The 19,323-nt window shown below is 41.2% G+C and overlaps 1 protein-coding gene across 3 annotated transcripts in view; it reads right to left on the bottom strand.

The window, feature by feature from the left end:
* col22a1 (collagen, type XXII, alpha 1) overlaps nucleotides 1–19,323 on the bottom strand; it is a 96,867-nt gene that overhangs the window by 10,617 nt on the left and 66,927 nt on the right. For all 3 annotated transcript variants that reach the window (XM_039821014.1, XM_039821015.1, XM_039821016.1), the window contains 18 exons: nucleotides 19,046–19,090; nucleotides 17,612–17,689; nucleotides 17,490–17,525; nucleotides 17,353–17,406; nucleotides 16,469–16,513; nucleotides 15,488–15,523; nucleotides 15,275–15,388; nucleotides 14,476–14,529; nucleotides 13,813–13,866; nucleotides 13,651–13,704; nucleotides 11,920–11,973; nucleotides 11,690–11,743; nucleotides 11,473–11,526; nucleotides 10,878–10,931; nucleotides 10,741–10,785; nucleotides 7,900–7,953; nucleotides 5,975–6,028; nucleotides 5,752–5,805 (listed from right to left, as the gene is read on the bottom strand). In XM_039821014.1, coding sequence (XP_039676948.1) covers nucleotides 5,752–5,805; nucleotides 5,975–6,028; nucleotides 7,900–7,953; nucleotides 10,741–10,785; nucleotides 10,878–10,931; nucleotides 11,473–11,526; nucleotides 11,690–11,743; nucleotides 11,920–11,973; nucleotides 13,651–13,704; nucleotides 13,813–13,866; nucleotides 14,476–14,529; nucleotides 15,275–15,388; nucleotides 15,488–15,523; nucleotides 16,469–16,513; nucleotides 17,353–17,406; nucleotides 17,490–17,525; nucleotides 17,612–17,689; nucleotides 19,046–19,090 — 993 coding nt within the window. The remainder of the gene's footprint in view (nucleotides 1–5,751; nucleotides 5,806–5,974; nucleotides 6,029–7,899; nucleotides 7,954–10,740; nucleotides 10,786–10,877; nucleotides 10,932–11,472; nucleotides 11,527–11,689; nucleotides 11,744–11,919; nucleotides 11,974–13,650; nucleotides 13,705–13,812; nucleotides 13,867–14,475; nucleotides 14,530–15,274; nucleotides 15,389–15,487; nucleotides 15,524–16,468; nucleotides 16,514–17,352; nucleotides 17,407–17,489; nucleotides 17,526–17,611; nucleotides 17,690–19,045; nucleotides 19,091–19,323) is intronic.

Here is a 19,323-nt window from a genome sequence, read left to right as displayed (position 1 = left end):
GTACGCACACTTGTAGTCAATCTGTGATTTATAAAGGGAACATTGCTTACAGGTGTGCGTACACACGGTTTTATAAATCTGACTTTTTTTCGGCGTACGCTAATTTGGGCTTTTGGGCACACGTATACTTATAGTAAGGATCCTACGCACAGTTTTATAAATGAGACCCCTGGTCACTATATCCACATGGTTGATGATTATTGATCTAAAATCCTCATTGTGAACATATTTTGTGAGAGCACAAATTGTCCTCCCTACAATATCGCAGCAGCATCGACCTTGAAGTATTTGGTCAAGAATATTGCGATATTCTGATTTTCTCCATAATTTACCAGTCCTTTCCACTTCATATTCTTGAATAGACACTCTCTCTTCTGCTTCTTTCCCCTCAGTGCGCCGTGCTCGCTCTCTCTCAGTGTGGCAAATGTGGCCGTCATGAACATTTTGCTTCATTTTCTGCATTAAATTGCTTTCTACTGCCATTTACGATGCTAATGTGGATTTGTGTACATCTAGCTGCAAACAAAATAAGATTTTTTTTAACCATGACCATGATAATATGAATATTTGAACCATGTAACTTGATACCAATTGCATTGGGCTAGAGGACCACAATGGAAATAAGCCTTCGGACTTTGTGTTTTTATCCTCTGCGATTTTTATACATTCATATCAGCCTATGTAACAACTGCTGTGCAGTGTTATATGTGGTTCTTTGTGAAATGATTAAATAAAGAAAAAAGAATCGGAAAATAACTGTAGCTTATTTGAACCCCGTCATCAAAAACAAAAAGAAAGTAATTCATATTCTTGAATAGATACACTATCTCCTCTCTCTCTCTCTCTCTCTCTCTCTCTCTCTCTCTCTCTCTCTCTCTGGCAAATTTGGCCGTCTGATAGAATTTATGGAAACAATCTGATCCTGCCTCTAAATACTTTCCCCCCCACACTGAAATCCCTCTCCATCTCCTCCCCCGACCGCTGTACATCTGGCTCCTGCTCGCCTCCCTCCTCCAGGATATATTCCTGACAATCTGCTGCCTCTGCTGACTGATACCATCCACTCCTCTCTGAAAGCGGGCTGCGTTATCGTCTGCCCTCCACTAAGCAACAGCTAGGGCTCCTACCAAGAAAACCTGCCCACGTACCGGTGTGCCGCTTCATTCCATTTCACGTTTTGTGTGCGAATGACAGGAAGACGTCAGATTAGAAATTCTCCTCACCCGCAGGTCTCACTATCTCTCAGTGGTGGAAGAAGTACTCAGATCCTTTACTTAAAAGGTCCCATGGCATGAAAATGTCACTTTATGAGGTTTTTTAACATTAATATGCGTTCCCCCAGCCTGCCTATGGTCCCCTAGTGGCTAGAAATGGTGATAGGTGTAAACCGAGCCCTGGGTATCCTGCTCTGCCTTTGAGAAAATGAAAGCTCAGATGGGCCGATCTGGAATCTTCTCCTTATGAGGTCATAAGGAGCAAGGTTACCTCCCCTTTCTCTGCTTTGCCCGCCCAGAGAATTTGGCCCACCCATGAGAGAGAGACATCATGGCTTTCAAACGAGAAAAGTGGCAGTTGGTCAAGGCCACACCCCCACCCTCCACCTTGCCCCCCTCTCTCCTCCTCAATAGCATTTAAAGCTACAGACACAGAAATGGCACATCCTAAGGAAAGCTCATTGTGGGACTGGCTCTAGTGACTGTAATTCTGCACCAAGGCTGAATTTAGGGAAAGAGACTTTAGATACAGTATTAGGGGACCACTAAGGTCTATATAAAAGAGACTTCAGATACAGTATTAGGGGACCACTAAGGCCTATATAAAAGAGACTTCAGATACAGTATTAGGGGACCACTAAGGCCTATAAAAAAGAGACTTCAGATACAGTATTGGGGGACCACTAAGGCCTATATAAAAGAGACTTCAGATACAGTATTAGGGGACCACTAAGGTCTATATAAAAGAGACTTCAGATATAGTATTAGGGGACCACTAAGGTCTATATAAAAGAGACTTCAGATATAGTATTAGGGGACCACTAAGGTCTATATAAAAGCATCCAAAGAGCACCATGTCATGGGACCTTTAAGTAAAAGTACTAATGCCACACTGTAAAGATACTGTTACAAGTAAACTGCATTGAAACTGTTACTTAAAGGGATACGCCACCGTTTGTTGAAATAGGGCTTATCACGGTCTCCCCTAGCTGTAGATAGGTGGGCCAACGCATTTTTTGTGCATGCATTGTTTTAGTCCGGTGCAACACCGGCAGCGCCGCCGCTAGTTAGCTTAGCATAGTGAATGGAATCCTATGTTGCCGGTTAGCATGTTGTGAGTAAAAGTGAGCCAACAAAAGATAAAAAAAACAACCTAATTATTAATTACTTGCACTGAGACAAAAAATGTGTTGGCCCACCTATCTACAGCCAGGGTAGATCGTGATAAGCCCTATTTCAACAAACAGTGGCGTATTCCTTAAAGTAAAAGTATGTAAGTATCATCAGGAAAATGTACTTGAAGTATTAAAAGTAAAAGTACTCAATGCAGAAAAATCCTCACATTTTAGAAACTGGAAACAATCCAAACTGCTGTGTGTTTAATGGTCTAATCATTTCAGCTGGACTTGTTGGCCGTTATATTGTTGGGTAGTATCATTTATAATAAAACATTGCACAGGTGTTTAGTGTACAAAAATCTTAATTTGTAAAGTAACTAGTAACTAAAGCTGCCAGATGAATGTAGTAAAGTAAAAAGTACAATATTTCTCTCTGAAATGTAGCGGAGTAGAAGTAGAAAGTGACATGAAAAGAAAAGACTCAAGTAAAGTACAAGTACCTCAACATTTGTACTTAAGTACAGTACTGGAGTACATGAGCTTAGTTACATTCTATCACTGCCATTTCTGTCTACTACATTTTATTTTTCCTGACATTTATCTGTGATGAAGACTGCCTCCTCTTCATCTCCAAGCCCAGCACCAGTGTCGCCCTGTAAACTCTGTAATCACTGAACCCTTGCTGGCTTTAATTAACCTCATCTGTGTGCTCAGCACACAGAGAGTACATTGTGTACTGTACAAGGGCTCCAAAAGCTTTATGAGGACTGGGAGGGCTCTTTGAAATTATATGTTGCCTGTGGTCAACCCTATCTCCTACAAAAGTTTTCATACAACTAAACTGCATTATCAGTTACATTTCGAGTAGTCTACTGTATATCAACGATGTTTCATTTCCAGGATTTCTCTGGTGCTGCATGAAATTCAGGCAAATGTACCTAATTTTTCGTCCGGATGTCCGTTAACCTTTCTTTGTGTTGGCGTTCTAAACTCCGGTGGATTTATGAGGACTATGGTTAACTGCTCCTCAGATCTCTTCAGGGTAAATCCAGACAGCTAGCTAGACCATCTGTCCAATCTGAGTTTTCTGTTGCACGACTAAAACTACTTTTGAACGTACACATGTTCCACCAAAACAAGTTCCTTCCAGAGGCTATTTTGCAGAGGCTCTTAGCGCCATCCAAGATGATTGTGATTGGGTTAAAGAAATGCCAATAAAACAGACTCTCCTCCGTAGCGCGGTGGAGGAAGGTCTGGGAATGCGAGACTACATTTAGAGGAAAACATATTTTCCCCACGATTATGCAATTTTAGGCAATTAAGGGCATTTTCTCCATTTTTACATATCTTCTTAAATTCCCTTTTTAAGGGTATTTGCATATAACCTGATTCCCATGTATTTTATTTTAAAATGTTCAGAACAAACTCAGCTTTCTATGGAGTGAGGCCCAAATCTTGTTCTAGAGCAATATGTGAAGAGATCATTTTGCCCTAAAGCTGAAATGTTGATGTTCGCTTTTTTGAAATCCTTCATTAGACCGATAGTTGCGATGGGTCCAAGATTGCAACCGCCAGTTATATTTACTATAGTCTCGCATTGCCAGACCTTCCTCCACAGCGCTGCGGAGGAAGGTCTGGCTAGTCCACACAGCATTCCGGGATGGGAGAAAAACATGTTCTGGTTTATTTGCATTTCTTCAAACCAATAACAATCATCTTGGGCGGCAGTAAAGCTCCCATTACGTGGTGCTCTTTGGATGCTTTTATATAGACCTTAGTGGTCCCCTAATACTGTATCTGAAGTCTCTTTTATATAGGCCTTAGTGGTCCCCTAATATTGTATCTAAAGTCTATTTTATATAGACCTTAGTGGTCACCTAATACTGTATCTGAAGTCTCTTTTATATAGACCTTAGTGGTCCCCTAATACTGTATCTGAAGTCTCTTTTATATAGGCCTTAGTGGTCCCCTAATACTGTATCTGAAGTCTCTTTTATATAGACCTTAGTGGTCCCCTAATACTGTATCTGAAGTCTCTTTTATATAGACCTTAGTGGTCCCCTAATACTGTATCTGAAGTCTCTTTCCTGAAATTCAGCCTTGGTGCAGAATTACAGCCACTAGAGCCAGTCCCACAATGAGCTATCCATAGTATGTGCCATTTCTGTGTCTGTAGCTATTGAGGAGGAGAGAGGGGGGGAAGGTGGAGGGTGGGGGTGTGGCCTTGACCAACTGCCATGCTTCGCTAGTTTGCAAGCCATGATGTCTCTCTCTCTCATGGGTGGGCCAAATTCTCTGGGCGGGCAAAGCAGAGAAAGGGGAGGTAACCTTGCTCCTTATGACCTCATAAGGAGAAGATTCCATATCGGCCCATCTGAGCTTTCATTTTCTCAAAGGCTGGGTTCGGTTTACACCTATCACCATTTCTAGCCACTGGGGGAACTTATATTAATGTTAAAAAACCTCATAAAGTGAAATGTTCTTCTCGCTCTGTGAACTTGTTTTGGAGGAACATGTTTACGTTCAAAGGTTGTTTTAGTCGTGCAACAGAAAAACTGGATTTACCCTGCAGAGATCTGAGGAGCACAATCATAGTCCTCATAAATCCACCGGAGTTCAGAATGCCAACACAAAGAAAGAGGAAGGTAACGGACAGCGGGACCTTCTATAGAATGGCATCCGGCTGAATTTTTTGGCGGCAACGGACCAATCACGGAAGTGGAACGTTGTGGATATAAACTAAGGGGAAAGTGATGTTCCCATCTGGCTAACAAAGACAACAATTTTCTCCAATCTTCCATCATAATCTGACTCTTCAAGAAATACTTCCCAGCCTCCTCTCGCTTCACTTACATCCCACACACGGTCCCTGATTGCTCTATTAGCCCTGAAAGTGTTACTTTTTCCAAATTTGCTTTATTTATTCTTTTAGGACTTCTCTATTAAATGTGTTCACTCTGGGAAACAATGAATTATGTTTGTATGGAGGTATTGCAGTGAATTGTTTCTGAGTTTCTATAATTTGTGAGTCATCCAAGAGCCTGTTGTGTTTTAAGATTATTTTGTGGAATAAAAATGTACAGTTAATGGATTCCTCTGTGTCATTTTCTGTGTATAAAAATGTCTAAACTATGTGATTTTGGAGAGAAAAAATATAACTCTTAGAAAACTGTTTTTAGTGTAAGTATTTCTATTTCTCTACATTTCTTTTTATTACATTTTGATGATTTAACACTTAAAATGCATTTTTGATCTGATGTCTACATTAGTGTATGTACTTTGTTTGTGGTTTGTATATAAGCCGCTGTAGGTTTCTACCACAGCCTCACATACATTTTTTTTGTATTTCTTCAATGTAATTTGTTTCTTATGTTCTGTGAAACAAATTAACTAAACTAAAGTAGGAACAGATAACTCACAGGAGATCCAGGGAGACCCGCTTTTCCCGACGGGCCTGGTTCACCTGGCTTGCCCTGGGATGCAAAAGGGGAAAAAAAGAAGACAGGTTGAGAAAATTGATGGGGAAGGACAGCAAGAGAAACGACTAGAGTGCCACTTTGTGTCCATATCTATCTGTCTGCTCGACACTGTGCTGCGTCTGTCTTCTGTTTGCGTCAGACAGCCCCCCGCAAGTGAACTCACCGAATCTCCACTTGGTCCACTAAGTCCTTCTCTGCCTGGAGGTCCCATAGGGCCCTGCCAAAACAAAAGAAAAATAGCCTGTTATATTATGTCTTTTACATGCTGAAAACAAAGAAACTTAAATCATATCTCTTCTTTAGGGCATGCTGAGGAAAACTGCAAGCTTGATCACTTGAATCGTCATTGGAATACAGCCTCTAACGTAGTGGTGAGTTAAATCTGAACTCCGCTTGTAGTGTGCAGGTGTAAAATATTCTTACTTTAGGAGACGTGCTGTGAGAACATTGTGTCTCCAAACCTCACAGGCAAACAGGATGAGTCTAAAGTGAAGCGTTCTGCTACAAGACAAATCTGGGAATAAAGGTGCTGCAGCCTTTAAATGTGTACGTGAGAGGGATTTGAGTTTGTCACCTGGAGAAGATAAATGGCGCACATACTTCCATATACTCCCGTATAATGTCCAAAGATATAAAGCTGCTACGTTTTTAAAATGATACCATGCTGCTAATGGAGCTTTAGTATTATATAGACGAGATTAAAAGGTGCTGTGGTCGGCTGGTGGGAAATTTTGCATTCTGTCCAAAACCTTTTTTAATCTCCGGAGTTTTCTCTGCATTCCCTCAATCAATGGAGGATTGGTTCCAGGCAGTAATAATGATTATTCTCGAGGACTGGGTGACTAAGCCAGGAGGGGCTGCTGCATAAGAAAGAATGACATATAGGATTTTTATAGGGAAGACAAATATTTGCTGTAGGGGCCTGTATATTACTTTTATACCGGAAATGCATAAGGGAAAGCTAAGGTAGGCATTTTAAAGTCATTTCTCTGTATTCTGCAAGTCACTTTATCGCAGCTTTTTTCTGTGTGTGTGTGTGTGTGTGTGTGTGTGTGTGTGTGTGTGTGTGTGTGTGTGTGTGTGCGCGTTGATATTGACCGAACTGCAGAATGAAGTTACCTTCTAGTGGTCACAATTTTGATTTGTATGCATGTCGGAAAAAACACAATTGCAAAACCAGCAAAAAAACAAGAGTGTAATTTCCACTGGGGATGGGGGAGACACGTCCCCCTCACTTGTCAACATCCTATTTATGCTCCCCTTTTGTTTCAGGTGGATTGTCTGACTTAGCTCTCTCTAATGTATTAAGCTCTCCATTATAGAGATAAGTGTCCTCTTACTGCCCTACCACCACAGTCCAGAGATCCGAAGATCTAAGTATCCCCCTTTTGTCCTCGGTTATTTGTTATTTGCTGGATTGATTAAAAAGCAGAGAGAGAGAGAGAGAGAGAGAGAGAGAGAGAAAGAAAGAGAGAGAGTGTGTGAGAGAGAGAGAGTGAGAGACAGAGAAAAAGTAGTAGCCAATGTAGACTACATCTAACCCTAAAACGAGATTATGAATTAGCAGAATATCTCTCTACTGAGATAGAAAGCAGAGACCAGGTATAGACTCAGTGACCACAAACTGGCAGTTGAAACAGCCACACAAAAAGTCATGGCCACCAAAAGAAAAGTGTTTGACAGGTGAGGTTGAGACAGAGATGCACTTTCTCCTACAATATACATCATTCAAAGAAAAAAGAAACATTTATTTTAACAAATTTAACTCCGTAATCCCGGATTTCAAAGAACTGAACGTCAAATTTAAACATTCTCCTGGGAGAAGGAGACATCTTGCTGCCCAATATTCACGAACGTACGTACTGTTTATAGTGTCCAAATGTTGGTCCAAATTGTATTTTTATGCTTTGGCAACATTGTTATTGAAATTTCCATGCCAATAAAGCACCTTTGGATTGAATTGAGAGAGAGAGAGAGAGAGAGAGAGAGAGAAAAAAAAAAAAAAAAAAAAAAAAAAAAAAAAAAAAAAAAAAAAAAAGAGAGAGAGAGAGAGAGAGAATAGATTCAAATGTAAAAGGTTGAACATACCTCCTTCCCAGGTTTGCCATCATGCCCAGCTGATCCAGGCTTTCCATCTTCTCCCTGTTTGGCACAGAAGACAAAAATAAGAGAAACGACCTCACGTACCGACCTCACCCAGAAAACGACCATATAGGTAGATTGAGCAAGCAGTGTATAACGACCCATACTTACATTTGTTAGGAAGCAGCCTTTAGTGGCCATAGTAATTATAATGGGAGCAATGCAGTAAGTAAGGTGACAATGTATAAGAGCGCAAAACTGGTGTGATGGGTCAAACAAACAGAGGACAGTCACTCAGGAGACCAGGGTTCGTGTCCTGTGTGAAACCAAACGCCAACGGTCACTCTTTTAGATTAACCGACTTTGTTACGGACCTAAGTCTGTGACGTAGTTAAATTTGTGACATAGTTGCGTCTGTGCCTCGACGTAGTTACGTTATTGACATAGTTACGCCCGTGACTCATTTTAAGCCAGTCCCTTATCTTTTCCTAAATCTAACTAAACATGTTATTGCCTAAACGTAACTAGTTCCATTTCCCAACGTTGACTACGTGTTCAAAACTGTAACCGTTACATAAATAGAATGTTCACGCGATTAAAACTGCCACTTTACGGCCGTTTCACAACGTTAAATTCAATGGTCATATATGTGTGTCACAAGAATAGGGCTATAGTGTCTTAAAGATTGTGTTGAGGCTCTTAACGTACTTAAAAGCTATGTTCTTACTGTTAGTTTTAGTCACTTCAGCAGTATATGGATGATTAACATTACCTGCATAGGTGTAGTTGTATTTGAGTTAGCTGTATTAAGTTAGCGTGCTGAGAAAGCGCTCAGTCAATGTGTTAGCTTAGGCTACAATGTTTTCATGTAAGCTAGCTAGCCTCACACACAGTCCTCTACACCAATCAAACGATGTATAGCATGTCCATATTGACAAAAGTTTTGAACTTTTGTGTTTAAATACTTATTATGTAACTAGTCAGAACTCAATTATGTAATTGAGTATAGCTTAGCCTACACTGTTTCTATGTATGCTAGCTAGTCTCACACACAGTCCTCTACATTTCCTGGACATGAACACCTTCCTTTTAAGTTCCTTTTTGATTATTTAGCTAGTGCTCTATGTGTTGTTGGTGTTGGCGCTCCATAACATAGTATCTTTTACTATTTATTACTACTTTATATACCATTAAATACTGTTTTACACCTGTATATAGGCTATGCAGTATGACTTTTCATTACACATATGCATTTACTACATCCCTGTTTATCAATCATTTCGTAGTTACTGGCTAGTACAAATATTTTATTTCATATTTTATAAATGTTGTATTTAATCCCTATATTTTCTTTTCATGCATTTTTAATGAGTATTGTTGCAGGTAGATTTTCATGGCCAAAGATGGCTTCTCTGTAATTGTTGTGCATATGACAATAAATGACTAAAAAACTATTGTGTCGACAATCCACAGAACAGTAAAAGCACACTTGAGATCCACAGAATTAGTCATAAGGATCCATATAAGACTTCTACATTGTACTGAGGTACTGTACTTCTAATTGAATAAAGTAAACTTTCAATTTCCTGAATATAGAGAATATCATATCCGTGTGACTGACATTTAGTGGCAGCAATTATGAGCAGCGGAGGGGTAATTTTCATTGCGCCTGCTGTCTGTGTGGAGGCGCGGCCTGCAGGGCTGAGAGGCTGCCCGCCGCGCCGTGGCTCAGTCAGAGCCGTCTGTAATGAGCCATGCTATTGGTCACGCCGTTGTGGCAGAAACCTTTGCAGCTGGTGTGCATGTGTGGGAGACAAAGCAGCAGGTGCGGTGGTTCTTTCTGTGAGGGTATTCAGGGTATAAGTATTCAGATCCTTTACTGAAGTAAAAGTACTAATACCACACTGTAAAAAAATCTCTGTTACAAATAAAAGTTCTGCATTGAAAATGTTACTTCAGTAAAAGTATGTGCATATCAACATGGAAATGTACTTAAAGTATTAAAGTACTCAATGTAGAAAAATCCATTTTAATAAACGATCCAAACGGTAAAGTGTTTAATTGTCTAATAATTTCAGCTGGACTTGTAGGCATGTATATTGTTGGGTAGTTTAATTTATAATAAAATATCGTATTTTTAAACTTTGTGTGTTTTGTGTGCAAAAATCCTAATTTGTAAAGTAACTAAAGCTGTCAGATTAATGTAGTGGAGTAAAAAGGACAATATTTATTGAAAAGTAGCGGAGTAGAGGTAGAAAGTGGCATGAAAAGAAAAGACTCAAGTAAAGTACAAGTACCTCAAATTTGTACTTAACTACAGTACTTGAGTAAATGTACTTAGTTACATTCCACCACTTCCCTGAACCGCCGTGAATAATTCCAGTTCTGGCTGTTGAGCAGCGGAGCTTATATTTCTAAATGCGTAATCTAATGTTTTTCACCGTTTTATACACCTTTGTGGTCTTTAACTGCAGTTAAGTGGGAAGATGCCATAGCTTTGATACGTGCAGAGAATGTTCTTCCAAATTTGTTATTGTCACGGTCTGATGGGCTGTCTCCTTGTCTTGTTTTTTTTTTATTCAGTTTTATTGTCTTCATTTGATGAAGGCAATATGGCCAAAGATGGCTTAAGAGATGAATAAGTTTCCCTCGAAACGTAATCAAGAATGCAGTTTTATTGTATGGGAACGTAATCTTTAGGGGCTGATGCTGAAGCTCATTGGGCACGAAAATGGTGCTAAAAAATAAATAATGGCATTGTTTGTGTTTGAGAAAAAAAACTTTGTGGCTCTTAAATGCAAACTGACCTGTTGAAATACATAAAAACACTAAAAGTGACACACTGACCTTAGGTCCTGGAGCTCCAGATTCTCCTCTGTGGCCCTTAAAGCCCTGTATAGGAAGACAAACACATCAGTCAATCAGTCACTGCAATTTGCACTCACAGTTTGCTTCATCAGATCTGTTTACTGGCTGTTACTTACCGGGAGTCCCCTGAGCCCCGGGTTTCCTGCTGGTCCAGGTTCACCTTGCTTCCCCTGAAATGAAAACAGAAATAGTTACATTGTCTGGCCACTAGGGTTGGGCATGGAGAACCGGTTCAAACTTGGAACGGTTTCAAACACTACAAATCCTATTTTGGTTTCCAATCCGATCATCGGTTCCAAATTTAACAGCCGCAAGTTTTGGTTTCCCAGGGTTTCCGGTTGTGATGTAACTTGTTTGACTTCAGATGTCACTATGTCTTCTCAGTTTATTTATTTAAAGACTTTTTTTCTATTCATTTAGTTATTTGTTTATGTGGGATTTGTTTTAAAAGTCTAATTGTTAATGTTTCATTTAATTTTTGGTGTTTACGATAAAATACAATAGCAGTTGCACATTTGATAAGACACATCTGTTTGTTATATGAATGAAAGTATATTTTTCAGTCATTTGTCTGCAGCTCACTCTATTAAAAAAAGTCGTGAGAAAATAGCATCGTGAACTAAAAATCGTGAATTGTATCGAATCGTGCGTTGAATGTATCGTTACATCCTTATTACATTTTCGTTGGATTACTGATCACCATCTACTCACAGGTTCTCCTGTTTCACCTGGTCTGCCATCTTTTCCCATTTTGCCAGGCTGGCCCTGCAGATCAATGAAAGCACATTTACAACTCAGACTGTTTACACCACAGTGCAGTGACTGTGTGTGTGTGTGTGTGTGTGTGTGTGTGTGTGTGTGTGTGTGTGTGTGTGTGTGTGTGTGTGTGTGTATTCACGATGCTGTACATCAAATCATTTTCTCTTACGATCAAGCCAGGAAGACCCGGTGGTCCCTGGATTCCTTTGAGACCCTCTTTGCCCTGGTGAAAACAAACAAACAAACAAACACAATTCACCAAAGACAAGGAAATGATTAATGGCCACTATTACCACACACACTGGCTGACCTACACATCAGAGGGGAGAGGTTTTGTATGATAATGGCACATGGGTAATACGTTTTCTGGGGCGGAAAAAAAGTACATGGAGTGCTGACCTTTTCTCCAGGGGGCCCTGGGGGGCCAACGGAGCCAGGCTGTCCATCGTTACCCTGAAGAGGAAGGACACAGTGTCAGTGGAGGTCAACAGAAATAGAAACGCGAAGAGTGGGAGACAAAATCCCAACAAATAAGTAACGTTTAGAAAAAAGGTTAAAGGTCCCATGACATGGTGCTCTTTGGATGCGTTTATATAGACCTCAGTGATCCCCTAATACTGTATCTGAAGTCTCTTTTATATAGACCTTAGTGGTCCCCAAATACTGTATCTGAAGTCTCTTTTATATAGACCTTAGTGGTCCCCTAATACTGTATCTGAAGTCTCTTTTATATAGACCTTAGTGGTCCATTAAAACTGTGACCTCATAAGGAGAAGATTCCAGATCGGCCCATCTGAGCTTTCATTTTCTCAAAGGCAGAGCAGGATACCCAGGGCTCGGTTTACACCTATCGCCATTTCTAGCCACTGGGGGACTATAGGCAGGCTGGGGGAAATGCATATTAATGTTTAAAAACCTCATGAAGTGAAATTTTCATGCCATGGGACCTTTACGTATTTGGACCATTTCAGGTCCATATAGTGAGAAAGAATAACGCATTGTCTTGAATGGATTGGTACGATAACGTACGGAAGTTTTTATACACGATTTGTATTATATGCTTTAAAATTAGGCGATTGGCAGCTGTCACGTGAAGCCTGCTACAGACCAGCTATGGCTCATATCAGCGCGGCCGTTGCTAGTTGAGTTTAGCTGACAAAAGGTTACTGTGAGCCGACTACAGAGCACTGCGAGATAACGGTCCTTTCAGCGGCAGTTTGTAGTTGAGTTTAGCCGAAAAGAGGTTACCGCGAGCTGGCTGCAGTGCACCCTGAGGTCACGGTTCTTTCAGGGGCCATGGTAGTTGAGTTTAGCCGACAAAAAAGTTACTGCGAGCCGGCTACAGTGCACCGCGAGATTTCGGTCCTTTCAGTGGCAGTTGGTACTTGAGTTTAGCTGACAAACGGTTACTGTGAGCCGGCTACAGAGCACCGCGAGATTTCGGTCCTTTCAGTGGCAGTTGGTAGTTGACTTTAGCTGACAAACGGTTACTGTGAGCTGGCTACAGAGCACCGCGAGATTTCGGTCCTTTCAGTGGTAGTTGGTAGTTGACTTTAGCTGACAAAAAGGTTTCTTGGAGTCTGCTACAGTGCGCCCCGAGGTGACGGTACTTTGAGGGGCTGTTGCCATTTGAGTTTAGCCGACAAAAGGTTGCCATTTGAGTTTAGCCGACAAAAGGTTACTGTGAGCCGGCTACAGAGCACCGCGAGATAACGGTCCTTTCAGGGGACTTTGCTAGTTAACTTTAGCTGACAAAAAGTAAGCGTCATGCGGCGACAACACGTTAGTTACGTTTAAGCACCAAAATGACTAGTTAAGATTAGAACCAAATCATGGCTTGGGTTAAAACATTCCCGGGGAACAAACACAGCCGTTTCCCAGCTGGAAGTCTTTTGTTTTCCCCAGGAAGAGAACTCCGCTCCTCGGTTTGAAAGCACTGTGTTTTATAACCCACCCATCCCCCTCCCCGACCTCCTTCTTACGTGGTCCACAGCGTTCTAACACAACAGCAGTCAATGTGGTTCATACAGCAAGAAATACATTAAATACATACAAATTGCAGTGCATGACTTTCCGTAGCTATATGTATGAATGGTTCATTAAAACAGGTTGATTAAATAAATAACTTACAGGTGTACCCATTAAGCCAGGGGTACCTGGATGACCAGAGGGTCCCGGGTGACCCTGGTAATGCAGAAGCAAATGATTAAAATGATTCATAATAGACAATATTGTAATGAGGGGAAGCGACAGATAAGCACGGGACTTGTGAGTCACAAACGACAAATATACCTTGTCTCCTTTCTCTCCAGGGCCTCCAGCGGGTCCTCGATCACCTTTTACACCCTGTGGTGAAAGTGTCAGACAATATAAAATGTGACATTTCAAGCGGAAAGCATCAATCTGAGTCATTATTTGTGAAAGGAAAAATAAATCCCAAGTATTACAAAGAAGGAGGATGATTTTGTTTTCAACCTACACTGTAAGAAAAACATTATCTGTAAAAACGGATAATTCAATTCAATTCAATTTTATTTATAGTATCAAATCCTAACACGAGTTATCTCGAGACACTTTACAGATAGAGTAGGTCTAGACCACACTCTATAATTTACAAAGACCCAACAATTCCAACAATTAGTTACCATTAATTAACATTTCTGTTAATCCAAAAAAACGGAAAATTCTGTAGATTTACAGTACATCCTTTGTACCTTTAAACGGACATTTCTGTTAATCCCAAAAATCTAAATACGGAAAAACACCAGTGAAAAATCATTACAGAAAATCCTTATTTCTAATTCTTTATTCCCATATGAACGCAGTATAATAAGCCCATATTTCTATGTACTTTCCTAACAGTGTATTACCTTAACCTTGTGAGGTCAAAATAAAAGCTAATTAGCGATTGGTCCTTTGGGAGCCATAATGGTGCAGTTAGTCTGCAAAACTTGCCTTTCCGCCGTCGGCTCCAGGGGGCCCTTGAGCTCCGGCTGCTCCCGGCGGGCCCTGTAATGACAACAGCAGAGCATCAGGCTCTGTCCGGGCCCCTGGGGGCCCCTCAGAGGAGGCCCTAGCTAATGAGGCAGACAGAGCTTCTGCATCCATCACACCGACTGTGACTGATGACGACAAACGTTCAGCTAGGACACCAGTGGTGCAAGAGGTATTCAGATCCTTTACTTAGGTAGAAGTACTAATACCACACTGTAAAAATACTCTATTACAAGTAAAATCCTGCATTAAAAAGGTTACTTAAGTAGAAAATAGTACCATCCAAACCAAAGTACCATCAGAGAAATGTACTTTAAAAGTACCCAATGCAGAAAAATACTCACATTTTAGAAACTGGAAACGATCCAAACAGTTCTGTCAACCAACTAAGTGTTTAATGGTCTAATCATTTCAGCTGGACTTGAAGGCCGTTATATTGTTGGGTAGTTTAATTTATAATAAAACATTGTATTTGATAAACTACATGTGTTTTGTGTACAACAATCTTAATTTGTAAAGTAACTAGTAACTAAAGCTGTCAGATACAGTAAATGTAGCGGAGTAAAAAGTACAATATTTCTCTCTGAAATGTAGCGAAGTAGAAGTAGAAAGTCGCACGAAAAGAAAAAACTTGAGTAAAGTACAAGTGCCCCCAAATTTGTACTTAAGTACGGTACTGGAGTAAATGTACTTAGTTACATTCCACCACTGGCAGTCAGTCTTGTGCGGTAATGGTTGAATGTTAATGACTGTGTCCTACTTGGTAACCATCTTGACCGTTTTTCCCCGGAGGTCCCTGGTGTCCTTTGTCCCCTGGGACTCCTGGGAGACCGGGCGGTCCAGCTGGCCCTGCAGGGCAGTCCGAGCAGACGTCCTGTAAGATGGCAGAGACGTGTTTGTGATGAAGTGATTACTCTCAGGATGCAAAAAAAGTATTTTTTCCTGGTTAAAGACTGGTGGAAATGCTCTTTACCTTCAGATTTAGGTCAGAGAGGTCTGCTGCCTTCCCCTGAGAGAGAAACAGGGAATGAAAGAGTTAATCAATCAGGGAAACGCAAGATCAGGGCTCTCCGGAGGCCTCGCTATGCTGCAGGGTTAAGATTTCCCTTAAGTAGAACTATTCATCAGAAAAGCATGGGTCTACATACGTTGGACCAAAAAGTGTAATGTACAGTATGTATTATATATGTTGTATTTAAGACAAGACACTGCAGGTGAATGGGTTCACATTTCCATTTACCTACATTAAGACAATTGTTTTTTTAGTATTTCTATACGTTTTCTGAAATTGTATGTTTAAATATAGAAAATTAGGCATTTTCTTATTAAATATGAGCTCATTGGCAGAACAGAAAACTGAACAATGGATAAAGCCATTTCACTCCATATCTCAGGAAAATACTGTCAACTCAACAGCCCTACAAATTCCATTTTTGCCATGTCGTTGGGATTAAAATGTTGTGTAAATCGAAAGTTACGAATGTAACTACGGTTCTATGAATGCTGGATGACCGCCAGCAGGTCGTCTGCCATCTGGTGTTAAGCACTGCCTCTGGCGGTCAGTGAGGATGAAATAGAACAGCCTTTGAATGATAAACCCCTCTGTAGGAACCTTCAGAACATAGATAGGAATGAAAGTAGAAAGTGTAGTCTATGTCAGTGAGTGCTACTGAAATGGAGATTTCTGGCTCAGAGTATGAGAAAAAAATGTATTTAGAGAAACGGCCTTGACACATATGGAATCCCATACATTTTTATTGGAAACCACTACAGACACAATATCTAATTGAATCCTTAGCATACTATATAGTAATGTGACTTTTCATTCTTTTATACACTATTCAGAGGACATATTGAATATAAAGTGAATCGTAGGCTAGTAGTTACAACTTACTGGAGGTACAACCAGTACCTCAGATAACACTGGTTGTTTCCTTCCAATTTGTTTACTTACAGGCTCTCCTTGTGATCCCTTTTCTCCCGGCCTGCCTGGTAAACCCTGCATTTGGTACAAAGGCCAGAAAAGTTACATTCTCTGTAAATCATAGATTATGGACACCCAAGTGTTCTAGAACAAATACATGAATGAGATATCAAGAAATAAGTAATCGTACCAATAAATGCAAACGGAAACAATTAAATAACCATGTGAAAAATAGTGAAAGCTATAACAAGGTCAAACTGTGCTAATTTCAAGTCTTATAAAAAAAGTAAATAATACAAAAACAACTTGCATTTCATAATGTCACTTTTCACCACAAAGTCCTACAGTCAAGGCAGGCAGATCCAAGTTATGTGATTGCTCATTCACACTGAAGAATAGCCAAACAGTCACTTTGGGTGTCCATAGATATGGACGTATGGGTCTCAAACCAGGGTTTCCCCCAGTGTATTGCAAGCCCGGTGGCCCACCGGTCCTAAGTTGACCCCCATCAGGCCAAAGCCACTGGGGGAGGGGGGGATTTAAATGTATTTTTAAGACGTTTTTTTTTAAAGCGCAGTTACAGTGGGGCAGCTTGGTTGGAAACTTAGACATAGTCATATTTTCAAATCTCCATTCAGCTGTTAGCACTGACTTAATGTAGGGCTCTCTAGAATCTGTCTTATAGCTTTTTTAAATTCTCAATTTCGCCATTTTGTCCATGATTCTGTTATCACAGGAACTATTTGGCTCTACATTAATACTGCCATCAGTCTGTGACTGGCCACAGCCAGCCCTCGTCGGAAAAAAAAAAAAGACACTTGCCACCAGGTCTAACAACTTTTCTGGGGGAAACTCTGCAAAGAAATAAGACATGAATATGAAATTGTTTATCCATTCATTCATTTTGTGCTCACATTATGTCCTGCTGGGCCCTGAGGACCAGCGACTCCTGGCAGACCCCTCAAGCCCTGGAACCCAGATAAACAGATATATGAGGGACACCTTTTATAAACATAAACATATTAAATATGAATCTTTAGAAAATATTTACCGGAGGTCCGGGTAAGCCATTATTTCCTGGAGGCCCCTACAAAAAAAAAAAAAAAAAGTGTGTAAATAAATGCGCTGGAGTAAGATAATGTCCCACTGGTTGACTGGCATTGATGCACCTACCGGTTGTCCCACTTTGCCTTCTCCTGCAGTACCCCTGTCCCCCGGTAACCCCGGTTCTCCTCGTGACCCCGGTTGGCCCTGGGGGAGAAAAAAATTAATAAAATAAAAAGTTGACATCACCATGCTGAGATAATGTCAGTTCAGCCGTTATGTTTGGCTAAGTGTCTCGCTCGGCACAGAAACGGTCACGTTCATCGGCGCCTGCTGATCCCAGGAAAAAGCACCTTGTTTTTAATCTGTGGCGGTGAAAAAAAATCATTTACAATCTGCAGTTGACATTTTGGTACTCAGCAGAGAAAACGTGTCGGTGACGAGGGTGAGCGATTTGACACCATAAATCCAGCAAACGCCCCAAATGTCTGGCCTCTCCCAGTCAGTGCCTCCCCCCCATTCCCACCCCCTCGACATCGAGCTCTTCACAGCAAAGAGCCGCTCATCATCAGAGCCGTGGTCACAGTGCACTGGACACACAGATTGCATTTGATGCTTTCAACCCAAAACTGAATTGTTTTTCTCATCCGTGCCAGAAAAAGATAAATAAATAAAAAAAAAGTTTTTCACATCAACAAAAGAGCACCTGTGCATGATAAAAAAAAAACACCTCAGGCAACCTACACACACACAGACAGACACACACACACACACACAGAGACACACACACACACACAGAGACACGCACGCACACACACACAGAGACACACACACACACAGAGACACGCACGCACACACACACAGAGACACACACACACAGACATGCATACACACAGAGACACACACACAGACACACACGCACAGACACGCACACACACACACACAGACACACACACACACACAGAGGCACACAGAGACACGCGCACACACACAGACACATACGCACAGACATGCACACACAGACACACACGCACAGACACGTGCACACACAGACATAGACAGACACACACACACACACACACACACATACACACAGACAGAAACACACACACACACAGACACGTGCACACACACAGAGACACACACACACAGACACGTGCACACACACAGAGACACACACACAGAGACAGACACACACACACACACACACACAGACAGAAACACACACACACAGAGACACGTGCACACACACAGAGACACACACACACACACAGACACACACGCACACACAGACACACACGCACACACACACACAGAGACACACACAGACACACACGCACACACACACACAGAGGCACGCGCACACACACAGAGACACACACAGAGGCACATGCACACACATAGACATAGACAGACACACACACACACACACACATACATACAGTACACACATACACACAGACAGAAACACACACACACACGCACACACACAGACAGACAGACAGACAGACAGACACACACACACACACACAAACTTCTTTCAAACTTCTAAATCAACATTACCTTTAGCCCTGGGGGGCCTTGGATTCCCTGGGGTCCGGTCTCCCCCTGTAATATCACAAAGAACATCAGTCAAAATGCTTGCCTCTGAAAGCCTCTTTTGAATACACCATTCAGAGATGAGAGTGTGTAAGCAACAAGTCCTCCAAATCTTAATATGACAGGAGTCATTTGTTCCTACCCTCTAATACACATGTGTCAAACTCAAGGCCCGCGGGCCAAATCCGGCCCCTCGCAGATTTTGATCCGGCCCGCATATCACTTTAGGTTGATAGTACACT

Source organism: Perca fluviatilis, chromosome 13 (genome assembly GCF_010015445.1).
Source record: "Perca fluviatilis chromosome 13, GENO_Pfluv_1.0, whole genome shotgun sequence".
In the NCBI taxonomy this organism is placed as follows: Eukaryota; Metazoa; Chordata; class Actinopteri; order Perciformes; family Percidae; genus Perca; species Perca fluviatilis.
The sequence above is the reverse complement of the archived record's forward strand: the minus strand, read 5'-3'. Positions and strand labels throughout refer to the sequence as shown.